We start from the raw sequence: 18,496 nt of genomic DNA on the forward strand, positions 1-18,496 counted from the left end.
GGGGGGGGGGGGGGGGGGGGGGGGGGGGGGGGGGGGGGGAAACGAGGTGAGCCGAAGTCGCTGGGAAAACGTCAAGAAAACAGAGGGTGAAGAGAACCTGTCTTGTTTGCGCGCATTGGTGTGTTTGTAATCCTCAACCCTCTAGCGCAGTCCCCGGCATGTAAGTGGCCCTCAGTTAGTATCTTTGGGTTGAACAAGTAAGTGAGTGAAGATAGCCACAGATAGCTTTGTCTCCAGTAGAGAAGCAGTGAGAGAGCCGGAGCTGTGTCCAGCCTGGGGATGAGGAGGGTCCGTCTCTGTGGGAGAAAGGCCAAGCCCGGGGAAGAGCTGGATGCGGGGGGCGAGGGGGCGCTGGTGAGTGGCGGGACAAAGAGTGTGGATGCTAGGTTAGGGGCTTCTCTGGGCACAGGAAGGCCCCTAGAGACTGTGGGGCGGCCTCGCCCAGACCCAGGGGTCCTGTTTTGGCGTTACTGGGTCTTTAGGCCCCGGTTCCCCAGCTAAGCTGAGCCAAATGGAGAAGCTTGTCTTCCGGTCCCTTCTCCCACCCACAGATTGGCACGAGCTCTGAAGGGGAGTCAGAGGCCCTCTTTGCCCTATCCACGGACCCCTACTCCTGGCTAGAGGAGGAGCCAACTGACGGAACACTGCCCATTCGGCTCGCCCTCAGATTCCTCATGCACTTTACATGTGCCCCTCACTCAGGCTCCGAGTCACTTCTGAACATGAGGGAGCCCATGCCAGAGCCGGGCAGAAGACTAGCAGGGACGCGTATCTGAGCCAGTCTCAAGGGACAGATGTGTGAACAGGCCACAGTGACCACGGGGCCAGGCATGTGGGCGCCTGAGCTCACGGGCCGCAGTCCCACCAGCTCACCGCTGACCTGGGGCCGGCAGGGCCTGCGGGCCAGGAGCTTCCGGGCAGAGCACTGACACAGCCGCGATGGCCCTGGTACCTCCTGCTGCCCTCTGACCCGGCCCCCTATTCTGAACCCTTAGGACGCTCACTCATGCCACTTTAGATCATTCAGAGTTTCCAGAACCAGTCTGCAACTTGAGGAAAAGTGACTTCATCTGGAACCAAGTGGTTTCCCATTTGACCACCACACGGAGGGTGGGTGTTCAGTGTACCCCATCAGGCCCCTCCAAGGCAGCTTGGTTACTGGCCCCAGATCTGGGTGGGGGCTGTTCCCTCCCTTGAAGGGACATCCCTGGCTGGTTACCCCAAGGACTGTGCTGAAGGGATGTTTTGAGCAAAGAGAGAGCAACATTTCTTTCTGCCCAGACATCAAGAAGTGGGCTTTCATCTGGTTGGAGACAGATTGGAGCACAGATCCTTCGGAGCAAGGCTTCTTGATCTAGCACTCTGACCTGGATAAGAAAGAATTCCAGTCTCTTCTCTTTGCCATTTCAGCAAAGGAGCTCTGTTCTCCGCCCCCACTTCCTGGCTGTCCCCTGCCCACCCCAGAGCCTTGTTTTTCCTGCGCCCGTGCTCTGGGCAGCGGCCACAGGCCTGAGCATTGGACACTGAGCTTGGAAAGCCTCCCTACCCGGAATGTGCATGCATATCTATGGCCGTGCCTGTGTGTGCGTGTGCGTGTGCGTGGATTTGCACGTAAGCGTGTGTGACAGAAATCGCTTCTGGAGCATGTTGCCCTCTGTCTGCCCATCCAGGTTACTCCTCGCTGCAGGACGAGCTGCTGTCCCCTGCCTCCCTGCACTACGCGCTTCCCTCTCCGCTGCGTGCAGACCAGTACTGGAACGAGGTGGCCGTCATAGACACCATCCCCTTGGCGGCCACGGAGCATGACGCCATGCTGGAGATGTCTGACATGCAGGTGTGGTCCGCGGGCCTCACACCCTCTCTGGTCACTGCTGAGGACTCCTCTCTGGAGTGCAGCAAAGCTGAGGACTTGGACACCACCGGCCATGAGTGGAAGCCAGAGGGGGTGCTCTCTGAGGGACCCCAGGGCCCCACGCTGGGCTCTCTGGACCTCGTGGAGGACGACACAGTGGATTCAGATGCCATAAATGGCCTTATCGATTTGCTTGACCAGGAAGAAGGTCAGAGGTCAGAAGAGAAGCTGCCAGGTCACGAGAGGCAGGAGGACTCCACAGGTGCAGGGCGGGACTCAGAGAATGAAGTGTCTCTTGTTTCAGGCCAGCAGAGGGCGCAAGCCCGCATCCCAGAGTCCCCCGGCGGGAGTCGGGCGGTGGAGCCGCGCCAGGGCAGGTAAGGGCTGGGCTGCCGGGGCAGGATCCGTCTTCCCAGGCTTCAGGGGACATTGTGGCTTACGGGGAGCACAGGGGGAATTGGTAGGTGCCCGGGAGCCGTCGCTCAGGCCTCTGTCCTGTGGGCGTGGAGCCGTGATCTGCAAAGGCCATTCTTGGCCCGAGATGCCCCCCGGGTGTGGCCAGCCAGAGAGAGGCTGGTGGGGGGGCTGTTGGCACAGAGAAGGGCATGAGGAGAGAGATTATAAGGCTCGGGCCAGCCACCTCTCTCGAGTGCAGCTGAGGGTAGGTGCTCTGGGCCCCTGTCATTATTGGGTGCTTATTGGGGAAGACCATATTTAGAAACCTAGAGGCACCAGGGCCCAGGGGAGTGACTCAGGCAGTCACACAGCCTGCGTGTGACAGAGCTGATAATGGTGCCCTTCTGCTTTACCCTGTTGAAAGTGTGAGGCTGGTGGGCTTAGTAGGCGCAGGGCAGAGCTTTCCACTGTGGAGAGATTGGTGCTCTCCTGGGCTGCTCCTGGGCCTGCACCAGGAAGCCGTGGGGGCAGATGCTGAGGGTCTTGGGCCTCAGGCCCGACTCACCTCCGTGGCTGGGGCGGGGTGGGGGGACCATACCCCTGGGGCTGGGTGGAGTGTGGGGAACCGCTTTGGCCTCCCGGGACTGCCATAGAAGCTGAGCCGCAGTGGCCCTTTCCCCCGAAATTGCTTCCTAAAGTTTCCCTAAAGCAAGGAGATGGTCCATGCGGGCCCTGAAGGCTGTGCACACCCACCATACCCGCGTGGCTCAGGTCTGGCCAGGCCTCGGGCAACCTGTTCTCATTTCCTCTTCCCATGCCCCTGGCTCCTCTGGCCCTCTCAAAACCCCAGGCTGATTGGGCCCTTCCCTGGGGTCCATCCAGTGTGGCCCGAATACCCTAGGCGGAGGGAAAGAAGACCATTTACAAGATGAGACAGCAAGGATTTATGTCGTTTCATTTTCGTTTCCCAAACGAATCCTTTGATGAACAGTGAGAGTTGGATGGACAGGGCCCATGGGGATTCAGAGTGAAACGGTGGGTGGCATCCCTGTGGCCGAGGCCACCCCCCAACAACCTGGGACAGCCAGTCACTGAGCAGCACTGACTGGGTGCGCAATGCGCACACTGCATGCTGGCCCGGCCGCTGCACCACGAGGAGCCTGGCCTCGCAGCGGGGAACCAGAAGGCCTGGTGCTAGGCCTCGGTGTGGTACAGTTTGGGCCTCTGACCGCGGTAAGCCTTCCAGTGGGGACAGGGGAATTTCGGTCACTCCCCCAACAGTATGTATGGAGCGCCTACTGTGTGCCAGGCACCTGTGAACCATACCTAGGTGCAGGGAACGTGGCATTGAACAGAACAGACAAAAGCCTCCATCTGCAAGAAGTTTATGTTCTAGCGGGGAAACGGACAATAAGTGAGATAAAGCCAATGAAATGGAAAGTAATTAAAAGGGAGAAGTGAGCCCCTGGGTGGCTCAGTTGGGAAGCATTCTACTCTTGATTTTGGCTCAGGTCACGATCTCAGGGTTGTAAGATCAAGCCCCATGTTGGGCTCCATGCTGGGCATAGAGCCTGCTTGAGATTCTCTCCCTCCTCCCTCTGCCCCTCTCCACCACCACCACCCCCTCAGAAGAAAAGGGAAAAGTTAGGTGATGGTGCTAAAAAAGGAAAATAAAAGTGGGGAGATAGGTCGTATGTATGTGTGTGGAGAGGAGATGGCCGACATGAGGGAAGCCTGAGACCACAACGTTGGAGTAAAGAGCAGAAGGAATTGAGGGGTGAGCCATGTGAATACCAAGGGCACATATCCAGCAGAAGGCCCAGCCAGCACAAAGGCCTTGCAGTAGGCACAGTCGAGGAACAGTGAGAAGGTCACTGATCACAGCAGAGTGATTGAGGGAGGTAATGGGGCCAGACATGTCAGGCCTTGAGGCTCTAGAAAGACGAAAGACTCTGGCATTACTGGGTGGAATGGGGAGCCCCCAGAGGGTTTTGAGCAGAGGAGTGAGGAGATGAGGCAGTTGCCTTGAGAGCAGCCTGACATGGCCAGGGCTCGAGGCAGGGCGATGAGCCAGGAGGCAAGCATTGCTGCTGGTATGGACCAAGATGGTAGCAGTGCTGGTGGCCAGAAGTGATTGTGCTCAGGATATATACTTGAAAGCTGAACCAGAAGGTTCACTGAACAAACAAGACGTGGAGTGTGAGAGACCGAGAGACATCAGAGCTTACTGGTACCCTCGATCTGTCCACTGGAAGGACGAAGACACTATACTGCAGTGTGGGGAAGACTGGGCGGGACAGGCTGGGGAGAAGGTCATGAGTGTGGACTTGACTGTGCTATCCCCGAGATGCCTATTAGACCCCCAAAGCAGAGATGTGCAGGAGGCAGTTGGGTCTACACATCTGTAGGTCAAGGAAGAGATGCTGTGTGCACACCGGGGCACGCAGAACACACAGACGTGGTGTGAAGCCGTGGACCGAATGAGCTTACTGTGGGTGTAGGTAGAGATGAGGTCTGAGAACGGAGCCCTGGGGTGCTCCCATGTTCAGGAGTCAGAGAAATTAGGAGAAACCAACAAAGGACACCGAGAAGTGGTAGCCAGAGAGGGTGCGGGGAAATCAGGCAAATGTGGTGTCTTGGAAGCCATAGAAGAGTGTGTTTCCAGGGGAGAGAGTGGCCACCTTATTGGACGAGTGCTGGGATAAGGACTGTGGAGGGCAGGTGGCCCGGAGGGCTGGAGGGGAGGCGGTGAGGTGATGGGCGTGGAGACCTGGGTGACGCCCATCTGGGTGAGCCAAGTGCGTCAGGAACCCAGGGTGGAGAGGCGTCCACTTAAAGGGATGGGGCCAGTGGTACTGGTCCCTATGGCCCTTTCCACCTGGACAGCACGGACAGACCATCTGGGCCTCTCTGGACAGGACAGGCAGCTGTGTGCAGGCTGTGGGATTTGTTCAAGGAGGCCCATCCCTCCAGCTCTGGAGGGGGAGGGTATCTGAGCAGCCAGAGACTGAAGGATGACCAGGTGTCCTTTCTCTTTTCCTGGACCCCAGACTGCAGGACTGGGATGAGGAAGGCTCCATTGTCTCGTACCTGCAAGATGCTGCCCAAGGTTCCTGGCCAGAGGAGGTCAGCCAAGGCCCACACTCCTTCCAGAGTACGGTCACCACCATCCAAGAGCTGGAGCCCAGTGGTTCTCAGGAGTATGAGAAGGTTCTGGTGTCTGCAACTGAGCACGTTCGGGAAGAGCTGCCAGAAGCTGAGAGCAGGGAACGGAGACGACAAAGCCACCAAGCGTGGGTGCAGGAGGCTCGGAGCACTTTCTCCCGGATGGCAGAGGTGAGGGCGCGCACAGAGGCACCTGCTGATGTCCACAGCGGCGCTGGAAGGGCCTGAGGCGGAGGGCGGCTTCTCTTTCAGGCGAGCCCTGGGCCGAGCCTGCTTCCTTTCTTTAGAAATTATGGCGGGGACTCACTTTCTCTAGCAGTAAGGATACAAAGTCATGGTCTCTGCTGAGGGAAGGGAGGAGCTAACATTCCCGGAGCCCCCCGGAGCCGCCGAGTATCCCAGGCAGGGCCTGTGTGGTTGTCATGCTCACGCTCCCTCGGCTCTCAGCTGTTACTCCCATGTGGCAGCGGATGGTTGGGCAGGTTGCCCACGGTCACAGGATCCGAGGTGGGCTTTGGAGTTAGGTCTGGCTGATTGCAAAGCCGCGGTCTTTGTTTGTTTTCTTTTTCCGTTGTGTTTTAGGAAGGGCGTAGAGCAGAGAGACCTGGGTGTTAGGCTAACTCTGGTCCTACCGTGGTCTGCATGGCCACGGACAAGCCACTCGCTTCTCAGCACCTTGGTTTGCTCACCAGGAAACGAGGAGTGCATGGATTATTGCCAAGGTTCACTGGCTTGGGAATGCTGCGATTCTCTGGGTGGGGTTCAGCAGGTGGACCAGGAGAGGTACCCCGCCTCACTCCCCACCTGCCGTCCCTGCCTCCCTCAGACCTCCCTCCCCACGCCGGGTTTGCCCTTCATCTGTTCGCTTTACCTTCACTCCCCATTCCCATTCCCATAGATCTCCATTTTAATGTGTCTGGGGAATATTTTTTTATTATGAAAAATCGCAAACAAATACAAAAACAGACAGAATAGCGTATTAATTTCCGTGCACACACCACCTAGGCACCGCAGTTGCCCAATTATGGTCAATCCTGTTTCATCGATACCTACCCCTCTCTTTTCTCCCCCCAACATATTTTTTTGAAACAAATCCCAGACATCTCGTTAAGGTGTGCCTTTTTAATGTATGCATCGCTGTTCCATGCCTGTATATTTTTAGTGTGTGCATAAACAATGTGTTCTGCATCTCATTTGGTTTCTTATGGTTCATCCTCATCCGAGAGCTTTTCGTCTCCCCCCCACGCCCGCCTTCTGCCACTTTCTCTTCCCTCTGCCCTACCTGAACCTGAGCCCTAGCAGGCACGTTGGGGCCCCCATGACTAGGTTAGCTCCACAACAGTCCTGGGCTGCCGTCTGCAAAGAACTGCTAGGAATCCAGTAAGGTTTTATGTAGACTGCTTCCCTCCCAGGATGTGCCTCGGACAGGACAGGCAGCTGTGTCCGTTTTTAACCCCAGACCACCCCATGCATTCTTGGCCAGCAGGCTCCTCTTCGGCACTTGTACTCCTAAGAGCAAGCACTTGGCCGAGAGCACAGGTGCTCTTAACTGGGTCTGATTCCTGATTCCTGGGGAAAGAGAAGGATGCCAGGAGCCTTCCTATCCCTGGCCCCTCCGCAGCTAGCCTTTGGTGAGGGGAGGACTGGGGAGAAAGCAGGAGCACTCCAGGGGGTCACAGGAGAAACCTTCTAGGTCATAGAGTCCAACTGCCTTGTTTATAAATGAGGAAGCTGAGGCCCCAGAGAGGCTGAGGGCTTCTCCAGGGTCACACAGCGATGCAGTGTGAGGGCCAGGAGAGTCCGGATCTCCTGCTTCCCAGTCAGAGCGAGTGAGTGTGCAGGGCCACCAGGCCTACCGCCTTTCAGGTCCAGGACAGGATTAGATGGCATAGATGAGCTGTCGTCCTAATCATCTGACGGGACCCCAGGGGGCAAGGGTTTGCAGAGCCCTCATTGACTAGTATTTCCGGTGGATCTCTGAAAACATTGACGGAGAGAGAGAAAGATGCCCTATAATTTGGGGCTAGGGAGGCAAGCCTGAAATGACTGTACGACATTCTTCTCTGAGGCCCCAGCTGGAAATATGTGAGGTTGGGCTCCCCTTGGCTGGGCCCAAACCGAATGCTCGCCGGCGCCCAGCTCCTTTGCATGTGCGGTGGGCTTTTATTTCTCCAGGTGCTTCCTTGTGGAAACGAGGCAGTGCTGTGTAGTGACAGGAGCTTGAAATCGGACCCTTTCATTTACTTACTCTTTGACTCTGTGCGTCCATTGTCTTTGTGTAAAATGGAAAAGTCATAGAACCTGCATGGTAGGGCTGTCGGAAGGCTTCACAGAGTTCGTACGTGGAGTACACACAGCGCAGTGCCTACGGAGCAGTACTCTGGGCGTGAGGGCCTGCGCTGACTCTTCATCATGAAGGTACCCCGAGCCCGGCGCTCCTCGCTGGATGGGGTAGGGGGAGCACCTCAGTCCGTCCCTGTTTCCCAGAGAAGGCACCCAGAGTTCCCTGGCCCCTGCGATGGGTGAACTGCAAGTCGCTGGGCTGTGCCCCAGATCTTTGTTCCCTCTGCCATGTGGACTGTTACTCAGAGCGGCACAGCCTGATCCGGAAAGTGAAATTCCTGTGGGCCACAGCCGCCACGCCTGCATTTGTGAATCAGCTCTGCAAAGGCGAGCCTCAAGCGCGTGGTTCCTGCTCGTGGGCGCTGACGGCCCAGCCTGGGAAGAGCCTTTGAGGACAGGCCTTAAATAGACACACCAGTTACACGCTTATGTTTAGGGTTGCTGGGCCCGGGGAAGGGGGGGGTGCATGCCGAGGGCCCTCAGGGCTGACGGGAATTGCACGGGCTTCCCGGTGGCCCCCCCACCTGTGCTGGAGCCCCGCTGAGCTAATTTGATTAGGTCTGAGCAAATCACTCATCCCAGGGCTATTTTTGAAGTAGACCCTTAACTCTCCCTCCAGGATAGTAGCCGGTCCCATCCCTGTGGGTGAGGGTGAGCTCCATTCTGACCACAGCAGTAACGGCCCAGAGAAACACACAAGTGGTCACATTCTCCGGACACCTTATTTCCTGGAGTCCCAGAAAGAGAACACTTCCCTGGACAGAACTGCTTCTAGTGCGCATGGGGCCCGGGCAGGCCTGGGTGGGGGCGGGGCAAGAGGACGGGGCGGGGCGCCCGTCACCCACAGAGTGACTTTGACATGCGCTTTCAGTGCCCAGGACACGCGCACCTGCCCGCTCCCTTCTAGCCCAGTTGGACAGCCCCAGCAGCTGGTTTGGGGAGCTAAAATTATCGAAGCCTGATGTCACCCAGGCGGGAGAGCAGAGCCTGGGGCTGCTTGGCAGGAGGGCACTCAGCGGGCAGTTCTAGTGAGGGGCCATCCAGTCTCCTGCGGAGAGAGAATGCAAGGGGTCCCAGGGGCACGCGGGAGTCTGAGAGGAGAATGAGAGGTTGGACCCCACAGCGGCCGGAGCCCTGGCCCCGCTAGTCCCCAGAGGGCCCAGCTGCTGAGGAGGTGAGGATGTGGACTTTCATCACCCAGCTCCTGGTCACCCTAGTGCTCCTGGGCTTCTTTCTGGTCAGCTGTCAGAACATGATGCACATTGTCAAGGGCTCCCTGTGCTTTGTGCTGAAACGTATCCACCAGGAGCTGGACAAGGAGCTGGGGGAGAGCGAGGGCGTGAGTGACGACGAGGAGACCATCTCTACCAGGGTGGTCCGGCGTCGGGTTTTCCTGAAGGTAACCGCCAGGCAGGAGACGCGGCTGAGGGCACAGCACCGCCATGTGCGTGGGCAGCAGCTGGGGGAAGGGACGGGACCCGGAGTCAGGAGCCGGAGCCGGAGGCTGTGGAGCCCACTGGGACCGCCACACTGCGGCGGCGCGGGCAGCTCAGCTTTGGGACTTGGGAGGCCCGTTCTTGGTCTGCCCCTGTCCCCAGCCGGCTTCAGGAAGTGGGCAGGTCACACTCAGGACGCCGGTGGCTGTGGAAGGGCTTTCACGCTGCAAAGGTCTGTCGAGAGATAAATTAGGTGCCTCGCTTCCTCTCTCAGGGCCTCCTTTGTAACACTTGCGTGACCGCCCCTGTTTTGCCTGCTCCCCGGTGCTGGTGAGGGATCAGGCACACAAGGCTCTTGCAAGCGTGGGGCTCCATCCCGTCTTCAGGCCCCACGGCCCCCAGGGGCGCCTCTCATGCTCGGAGCCCTGGGTTTGGCTGCTGCTACTTGCTGAGTTGGAGTTTCCTGCCGTGGTGGGGATTTGTCCGACTGTGGCTGTTGGCTGTGCTCTTTAATTCCCTCATCCTCCACCTTATGCCCAGGCCACCCACATATTAATCTTGAGTTTTCTCCTTTTCTACAATTCTAGGGGAGTGAGTTTCAGAATATTCCAGGGGAGCAGGTGACAGAGGAACAATTCACAGATGAGCAGGGCAACATTGTCACCAAGAAGGTGGGTGCACAGAGTGCCCCTGAGCTGGGGAGAGGCAGCGGGGCTAGAAGCTAAAAGGTGCTGGACTCGCCTCCTTGCTTCTCACTGCTGCCCTAACAGAGGGTCAGCATGGCTCGGGCGGGCTGGTTCAGGTGCCGGGAGCTCTGGTCATCTGAGGTCCAGCCTGACATTCCTCATAACCACTTTACCTGATTCCGCCTGAATTCAGCTCCTGCTACTTTGTTCCAGAAGGACCAGGCTCCGTGGAACAGCCCAAACCTAGCCCAGCGATGTCTAGCCCTGGAAACTGCTGTAAGATAGCAGGGTGGTGGTCCCCGAACTCCCATGGGCCTCCGACAGCAAGAAGGTTGTGGAAATGCATTGAATTGGTCGCAGCTTTTAATTCACTAGACCTGATTTTGCCTGTCAAGTATTGGGCACCATGCGAGGTCTGGGCAGAAGAGAGAAGAAGGGACAAAGGGGGGACCTTGTATGTGCTCCCTCTGTGGTGCTGCTCCCAGTAAATTGAAGCAAGACCCCTCAGGTGTCCATCTTGCCTCTTGCAACGGCAGGGATGGTGTCTTGTGTTTTCATCTCTCGGTCCCAGGACGTGGTAGGCACAGAATAGACAAGGCTGGAATATTTGGGTGAGGGAATAAGAGAACACACTTGCCTGGAATCCCTATAGATGAAAAGGAGCTGTTCTGCCCTCAGCAGCTCAAGGTGTGGGGAAGATAGCAGGACCTTCCAACAATATCAAGAGGCAAAAACCCTGGCTATTGATGGACCGGCTGCAAATTCTAGCCCCCCTGAGGCTGCACAGAGCTTGTTTTCCACGTGATGGGGTGGTGCGGGGGAGGGGGGTGCGGGAGACCAGCCCCTGCTCTTGGCCACTGGAGGCAGGGCGCCTTAGGACAAAGGCTGCCTCTCCCCCAGATCTCATTGTCAGGGGACCTGCTCTTCCCAGCCTCCGTCTCCGTGGCTTCACGGGCCCTTTGTCCCCCCCTTCTCTTTTCCAGATCATTCGCAAAGTCGTTCGGCAGATAGACTCATCCGGTGCTACTGACGCCCAGGAGCACGAGGAGGTGATTGCTGAGGGGCCCCGGGAGGACCGCAGTGAGATGGAAGCTGATGTTGATTCCTTTATGAGACACGCGCAGGTACTGCGGAGGCTGTAGCCTCCTGGAGGCTCCCGAGGCTCCCGCACCTCGGGGCGCTCAGCACCGCTATGGGCTGCTCACCTGTGCACCCGCCCGCTCTGGGCTTCGGGCAGCACCACCCACCTGTCTCACCCCTGTGCCTCCGTGCCCTCTGGCAAGCAGCGTTTCCACGGCCTCCATGCTTTCTCGTGCCTATCTCTTGTCTCTCTGTGATCCGTCCTACCTTCTGTCTCTGCTGCTCTCTCCAGGTGGAGCTGCGAGGGAGTAGCCTGCAGCCGGAGATGACAGAGAGCAGGAAGGGGGCTCAGATAGTGAAGCGGGCCAGCCTAAAAAGGGGGAAGCAGTGATCTCTAGCCCCTCCCCTCGAATGGCCTCTTTGGAGGTAACGCCGTCTTTCTGCATCCTTTCTGCATGGCCTGGTGCTCGAGGAGTGGCTGGTGCTGGGAATGGCTGCTCACTTCCTCGCGTCTCCCCCTCGTCTGGGGGAGCCCCCCCGCTCCGCCACCCCCAGCATGATGCAGGAGGAACAGGGGTGCCGTGGCCTCGAGGCACAGATTGTTTCCCAGCCTGCTAACTGTCACTCTGAGTCTCGATTTCCTCCTCAAGAAAACAGCCAACAATATCTGCTGATTGACCTCCCCAGGGGCGCAAAAATACAAATTTAAGAAAATGCTTTGATGAGTGAAAATACTCAGTAAATCTCGGTGATGATATTATCCTGAAAGCCAAGCGATGGGGAGGGAGGTTGGTGGGGACAGGCCTAAGGGAGCACAGGAGAGTCTGTCTAGGCTGGGCCATTTCAACGCAAGTCCCCCGGCAGAGCTCCAGCAGTGAGAGACTTAGAACAGCACTGTCTCTTGAGCCTGGAACCCTTCGAAAGTCCTGAGCAACCCAAGGCGCCTGTTCTCCTTGGTGCTTCTGGAGACAGGTCACTCCGTTGCTTTCTAGGAAAGGGTGAAGTGAACAGGCCCGAGGGGCGAATGGCGTCCTCCCCGCAAGTTAGGAGGGCTGTCGAGGCTTGGTGCATGCGTGCGGGAGCATGAGGGCCGTGTGGCTGAGGAGCAGGGGTGTGCGGGGATTTGCGTGGTCATTCACAGACACACACACAGATTTGCGGGGAGGGCCGTGAAGACGCCGCAGCGAAGGCTCTCCAGCAGGCCCGAGCAGTGCTGGGGGCTCCGGCGGCCAGCTCTGACCTCCGTCCTCCCTGAGGGATCCTGTACTGAGCTGCCCCGAGGCCGTTCGCTGTGCCCAGCTCGGGGCAGCTCAGTACAGGATGCATCGGGGTGGGAGTCGGCGGGAAGCGAGGAAGCATGGTGGCCCCAGCATAGCACTAATCCGGTTCTTGGCATTTCAGCCCCTCCCCCGCCCAGGGCCTGGCCCTGGGCCAAGAGGAAAGCGGGCTCCGGCTTTCTGCATTCAGCAAAAAGCAGGGCCCCTGCCTCCCAAGCCACCAGAAGTGCTGGCTCTGGGCTTCCCAACATACCTCAGCACCGGGCAAAAAAAAAAAAAAAAAAAGGACTGCGGATCCAGTTATAGGATAAAATTAGACCTGACTCCTCAGCAGCTTAAGGAGGTCACAGTATTAACCCCGGCATTGCCAAGGGTGCCACCAGGCTGCTGGTTTAGATTAGCTGGGGTGAGTCCTGGAAAGAATCCACAGGTGCAAACAATTTGAAGGAGCAGGGAGGAGAAGGAAAAATGCCCTCTTTTGCCTGATTCTTTCTTAAGGATCAGCAGCGGCAGGGGCTCTACATCTCCACTTCTGTTTGGCTCGGGTTCCTTCGATGAACAGGAAAGAGGCAGCCCAGAAGCCAGGCTGGGAGGAAGGCAGGAACCTGGAAATTTTTTTTTTTTTTAATTTCTGTGGATGTTCTGCAAGGTGGCTGAAGCCCCCAAAGGAGGTAGGGTTCCAGACCACTGAGCATGGGTGTGGGGAGCACCGGGCAGCCCGGCTCCAGCACGGTGCCGGGGCCTCTGCCAAGAAAAGGCCAGGGAAGTAGGCGGTGGGGACAGTGGTGAGGGAGGCAGCGTGGAACAGGCTCCTGCCCGGTCCCGAAGGGGCTGGCGGGCAGCCTGCCTTGCTGCACCCGCACAACAGGACAAAGACCGCAGAGCAGATCCTGAGGGGCCGGCGGCCCTCTGATCCTCTCAGCACTTCCTGCCACCCACTCGCAAGCCCGTACAGCCGGCCGTCAGTATTCCCAGGTTCCACACTTGCAAATTTGCCCCTTGGCTAAAATTTATGTTAACCCCCAAACCCACACACACACAGTGCTTTCGTGGTCATTCACAGACACACACACACACACACACACACACGATGGTGAAAAATTTGTGTTCAGTGCCACGTTGTTTGCATTTTTGTGCTTTTTGTTGATTTTGCTGTTTAAAATGGCTCCCTAGCCTAGTGCCCAAGTGCTGTCTCGAGTTCCTAAGAGCAAGAAGGCTGGGATGTGCCCCACGGGGACAAATACATGTGTTAGATAGGAGTCACTGGCCGTGAGGGCACAGTCCGTGGGGAGTTACGGGATCAGCAGTATTAAATAAGGTGTCCTTCTACAGAAACACATGTGAGACAAGGTTGTGTATTCATTGTTTGACAAAGATGTGTTGAACGGAGGCTCCCAGGAACCTAACTGGGCATTTTCCTTGAGAGCAGTATGCACAGTTGGCAACTTTCTCGAACATGACCACTGCGAATGTCGAGAGTTTACTGTGTCGGTTTCAGAGAGAGTCAAAGCTGGGGCTGGGGAATCTAGATGCAAGGCCTGGCCTCCTCTTCCAGGTGGTGTGGCCTTGCACTAGTCACTTGCCCTGAGCTTCCGTCCCCCGGAGGGAGATTACAGACGGTCCCTTCCATTCTTTCGAGAGGTTTAGAAATAGTCGTGGTCCCTGGGCAGGCTGTGGTGAGGAGGGCAGGACAGCTGTGCTCAGTCAGCGCCCATCCTAGCTTGACCAGGGGCAGGTCAGCCGACCCCGCCACGCCTCGGGTTCCTTAACCATGAAATCTCAGCCGCATCACGCCCTTGCCCTGTAGGATGGTTTCCGGGATGGATGGGGCGTGTTTGTGAAAGGCTGTATACATTGTTCAATTCCCACCCGCTATTTCTCCAAGTGTCACCTGAGAGTCGGGTTAAAATGCAGATTCCCAGCCCCTGCCCCTGACCTACTGAATTAAAATTCTGGAACTCGGGATTCTGCCGCAAGCTCCTCATGTGATTTTTATGTGTATTGAAGAGTGAGTTCTTCTGACCAATTTTGGTTTTCCTTCCAAACCTCCTAGAGGTGACGTGGACTTGATAGCAAGTTGTACACTTGGTATTTAAAAAGCGGGCCGCAAGGAATGAAGGTTAGAAGTTTGCTCAAAGATGGCAGAATGCCCCCACCCCAGGTGAGGAGTGACTAGACCCCCTCACCCATCGATTCCCCCCCAGTCACCCCCACTTGGGAAGGACTCTGTATCTAAGGCCTGGCAAGTGGGGGGAAGGGTGCTTTCTGGTGTTTGAGATGCTACCATAGTGCTGTTTATTCAGGGCCTGACGGCTGGTGACGGTAGCAACTGGTGGGTTTTGCTCCGGGCCCTAGGAGGTGGGTCCAAGACTTGGGGTGTGCGCAGTGCGGGAGCAGCGGCGTGGAGCGGGCAGCTGGAGGGCGGTGGCAGGGGCAGCCCCGACGTCTGCTGGGCCCGCAGCCTGAGCAGGCGCTGGTCTTGGCATCTCTCTGCATCGCCGTGGCTCTGGCTTCTGGACCTTTCAGGGAAGCTGCGGCACAAGGCTGCAGCTTTTCCTTGTTTTCCTTTTGAAGAGACGCTTTCCATTCAGACACTGTGGTTCTCAGAGCTTGTGTTAGCTCCAACAATGGGCTGTTTTAGTAAGTTTAAAAGCGAAGCAATTAGTCATCTCCCTGGGAAGGGGCAGGGAGGCAAGGGGGTCATGTTTTATGTTGCTGTTTTAAGTTCCAGGCCACCCTACTCGCCAGCCATTGCAGGCGTGCGAGTCTGGGGCTGAGGGAGAGGGGAGAGGGCCACAGACACTGGGCAGGGTGGGAACAGGAGGTACCGCCCGGAGGGATGGGGCAGGACAGGCACGGAGCAGGACCGCCACTTGTCCCTATTCTTTATAGGGTGAGACCTTTCTCTGGGGACAAGAGGTGCAGGGCAGTGGAAGGGTCCAGGACACAGCCAGGAGACCTGCCTTCCAGTCCTACCCCTGCCACTGCTGGGTGCTCCCACGAGACCCATCTCTGCTCCTCCCGGAGTCTCAGCCTAACCAAAGTGGTCACCGTAGAATGATCTCTAAGCCTTGACCTCTCTCCTCTGCGCTGTGTCTGGGCAGAAAAGTGGAAGGTGGTCGGCTGTTTTCCCCAGGCTCAAACTTTTACGAGGTCTGTTGTTCGAGGCGTGCCTAGCCCTGAGTGGGGGGCAGACCTCTGGGAAGGGTAAGGCCGGGCCCTGGCCCTCAGAGTGTTTCTGCTCCAGCCGGGGAGATGCCGCAGGTGTGAGACAGGGAAGAGAGCCCAGTCAGAGTGTACGTCCACATACACTGTCCCGAGCACTTGGAAGCTCTTTGAAACATCACCACCATCTAATGAGGTGCAGCCTGTTCTTGCCCTCGTTTAATAGCAGAGGAAACTGAGTCACAGAGAGTGCAAGTAATGGGACCAGGGAAATCGGCAGAGACAGAATATGAACTCAGGCAACCCGGCTGGCTTCAGAGTTCCTGCTCTTACCCACTATGCCCTGTGATCACTCTCAGTGAAAGGTGGTGGGGGGAGTGGGAAGCTTCCAGAGCTGAGAGGAGAGAAATGACAAGGAGCTGGGGTTATCAGGGAGGCTTCCTGGAGGAGAGGTCTTGAGGGTGGTGAGCAGAGCTTCCGCAGAGAGGGGACAGGACGGCATCCATGAGTGGAGGGCCGTAAACAAGGCAGGAAGCTGGTGCGCACCGTGTGTTCGGAAGGCTCGGAGGAAGCCAGCTTGGCTGACAGAGAAGCTCAGGCAGTGACGGAAGAGTCTTGCCCCCCAGGGTGACAGCAGCAGAAGGCCTGTGTTTGGCTGTGTGGCAGCCTCTGGCGAGGGACCTAGCCCGGCCCTCCCACCCCTGGAGGACCACTCAGAGTTGAGTTCCCCTTGACCCCCTCCAGCTTCCTCCGTAACCATGTCACCTGTAGGGCCCAGGACAGCTCCTTGTCTGGGGACAGCTCCGCCACAGAATGAGTCTCTGCCTTTCCGTGTCACTTCTACGCCGCCCAGGAGACTGTCAGCTCCTCTTTAAGTGTGCTCCTTCCCCCGCCATCCATCCCAAGTTCCTGCAGACGGAATCCTGAGTGGCTAGTCCCGGAAACACAGAGTTCTCGCCCCAGGGAGGAGGAGGGGGACAAGGCACCAAGACATGGCAGGAGCGGTGTCTCCCTGTGAACCCCAAGCTGCAGGAAGTGGACTTCACTCTGCAGGCAAAGCTGCTCTTCTCCAGCCAAAGATACACAATGTCCTGGGGAGAATGCACCCATTTTTTTTTTTCAAAGATCTCTTTAAAAAGATCTCTTTGCCACCGCAGAGGCTGTCCACCCCCAGGGCGTGGGGAGAGGAGCCAGAGGAACTTGACAGTAAGAGCTTGTAGACCAGAGCCAAAGAGGGACGGCTGTCGCCTGAGGTCCCAAGCTCCTGAGGCTGTCTGTGATCATGTCTGCTCCATCTCTGGGTCCCCAGGGCTGGCACTGAGAGACATCAGTGCGTGTTGGCTGAACTGAACTGAGAAAGTGGAGGGCACTGCTGCCTTCTAGCACAAGCCCTGGCTTATGAACTTGGCCCCCTTCCTAGGTCCAAGGATCTACTCAAGGGAATTTCTCCCCAGGGGACCGCAGGCGTGGGAGTGTCCTGCCTCCTCTCTGAGGCACAGAGCACACACAGGAGGGTTTTCTGGGGAGCTCATCCACTTGGGCAGGGGACCCACGCAGGCTTGGGCAACCACCCCTGAGAGGCAGCCTCTGGGCTGGGGAGAGGGAGAAGGATGGCTGGCAGTTCAGGAAGGTCAGGGAGCTCTGAGCTCAGGGTCTTTCACCTCCTTGCCTGGCTTAGGGAGGCTGCTTTTCCTGGATGAGACTCTGCCTCAGCAGCCAGCACAAAACTCAGTAGTTGGGTTTTTTGCTGGGAGTTGCCCCTTTAGATCCTAAGTAACTCCTTCTCTCTTTGTGTCCCTCAGGATCACACCTCGACACCCAACCCTTGAACTCCACATACTCTGCCATGCACACGGGAGGAGCGCTGGAGCGGAGGGCTCCGGAATGGTGCACCTGTTCCTCCAGGCTAACGGCATGATCTCTGTAAGGGACTTCCTTTGGTCTTCTATTCGCATGAACGACTGACTGTAGACGCATGACCTACAGTCCTCAATCCTGCCTCTAGCGACCACGGATCTCTGTCGGGAATCAGGACAAATGCCTCGAGAAGGGGGTTGGGGAGAGAGAGAGGGGGAAAACCAGCGCGAGAGCGCGGAATGCGAAAGTGAACAAGGGCTCTTTTGTGCTTGGGGATGGTATATTTTGTAAAATCATTTTAATTTTGACTTGTTACAGGGTACTTTTTTTTCAACCTCATCTGTAGGAAATCCATGTGGGCTTCCTGGAAAGAAAAAAAAAAAAAGAAAGAAAACTAGGCACCAAATCAGTTCGGCACCTTAATGCCATGTCCTCATCTGCTAGTCTTCCCTACCGACACAGGCCTCCATTCCATTTGTGCCATCCCATCCCACTCCTCAGGGGGCCGCTCCTCCCAGAATGTTCTACATGACATTCAGGACACGCGCATAGGCGAGCGCGCGCGTGCGCACACACACACACACACACACACAAGCACCTCTCCCCTCTCCTCAGTATACACACAGATTTTACTGTGACGTCCAAAGCTGTATAGAATCTCCTGTGGACAAACTGGAATTTTTTTATGTTCTCTCTCTCTCTCTCTCTCTGCCAATTTCAGTATTAATCATCTTCCAATGGAAAATCATTACCTTGAGAGTGCATTCGGGGTTCCTTGTGTTAGGGACTTAAGAATCTGAGGCGAGGACCACCCCCCCAGGCTCAGCTGTAGGCCTCAAAGGGAGCCAGTACCCCCTCTGAAAGGGGGTTCTTTCTCCGCTGGGGGCGGGCCAGTGGCTGTCCCAGGATTGCACCAGCATGTTCAATAGAGAAGAGGTTTCCTATATCTTCAAGCACTTATATCATAGTCTGTGTTCAAAGTGTAAACTGTACAGTAATCAGCCTTGTGTATATGAAAAACAATAAATACTATGCAAACCGATAGAAACACTTTAGCAGTATGTACAAAGCACTAACAGCTCAGCTCCTGAGGACTTCTCCAGGCTGCGGGAGAAGGAGCTACAGCCTGTCTTTCAGTGAAAGAGGAAGGAGTAGGGCTAGGGCTAGTGAATGTATCTGCCAGTTCTTAGAAGTCAGCCACCCCCCCCCAAAAAAAGGTCTCCCAGAGCCAACTTGGTG

The 18,496-nt window shown here is 56.9% G+C and overlaps 1 protein-coding gene across 3 annotated transcripts in view; it reads left to right on the forward strand.

The window, feature by feature from the left end:
• ANK1 (ankyrin 1) overlaps positions 1 to 18,299 on the forward strand; it is a 127,435-nt gene extending 109,136 nt beyond the window's left edge. The window contains exons 38-43 of one of the 3 annotated variants that reach the window (XM_035003964.1): positions 1,671 to 2,229; positions 5,299 to 5,584; positions 9,780 to 9,863; positions 10,862 to 11,002; positions 11,251 to 11,384; positions 17,203 to 18,299. In XM_035003964.1, the coding sequence (XP_034859855.1) occupies positions 1,671 to 2,229; positions 5,299 to 5,584; positions 9,780 to 9,863; positions 10,862 to 11,002; positions 11,251 to 11,349 (1,169 nt within the window). In that variant the 3' untranslated portion in view covers positions 11,350 to 11,384; positions 17,203 to 18,299. Of the gene's footprint in view, positions 1 to 1,670; positions 2,230 to 5,298; positions 5,585 to 8,704; positions 9,156 to 9,779; positions 9,864 to 10,861; positions 11,003 to 11,250; positions 11,385 to 17,202 lie in introns of those variants that run through there. The other 2 variants (XM_035003966.1, XM_035003965.1) reach the window with 2 other exon arrangements.
• The last annotated feature ends 197 nt before the right edge of the window (positions 18,300 to 18,496 follow it).

Source organism: Mirounga leonina, unplaced genomic scaffold, assembly GCF_011800145.1.
Source record: "Mirounga leonina isolate KUSES-001 unplaced genomic scaffold, KU_Mleo_1.0 Mir_128, whole genome shotgun sequence".
In the NCBI taxonomy this organism is placed as follows: domain Eukaryota; kingdom Metazoa; phylum Chordata; class Mammalia; order Carnivora; family Phocidae; genus Mirounga; species Mirounga leonina.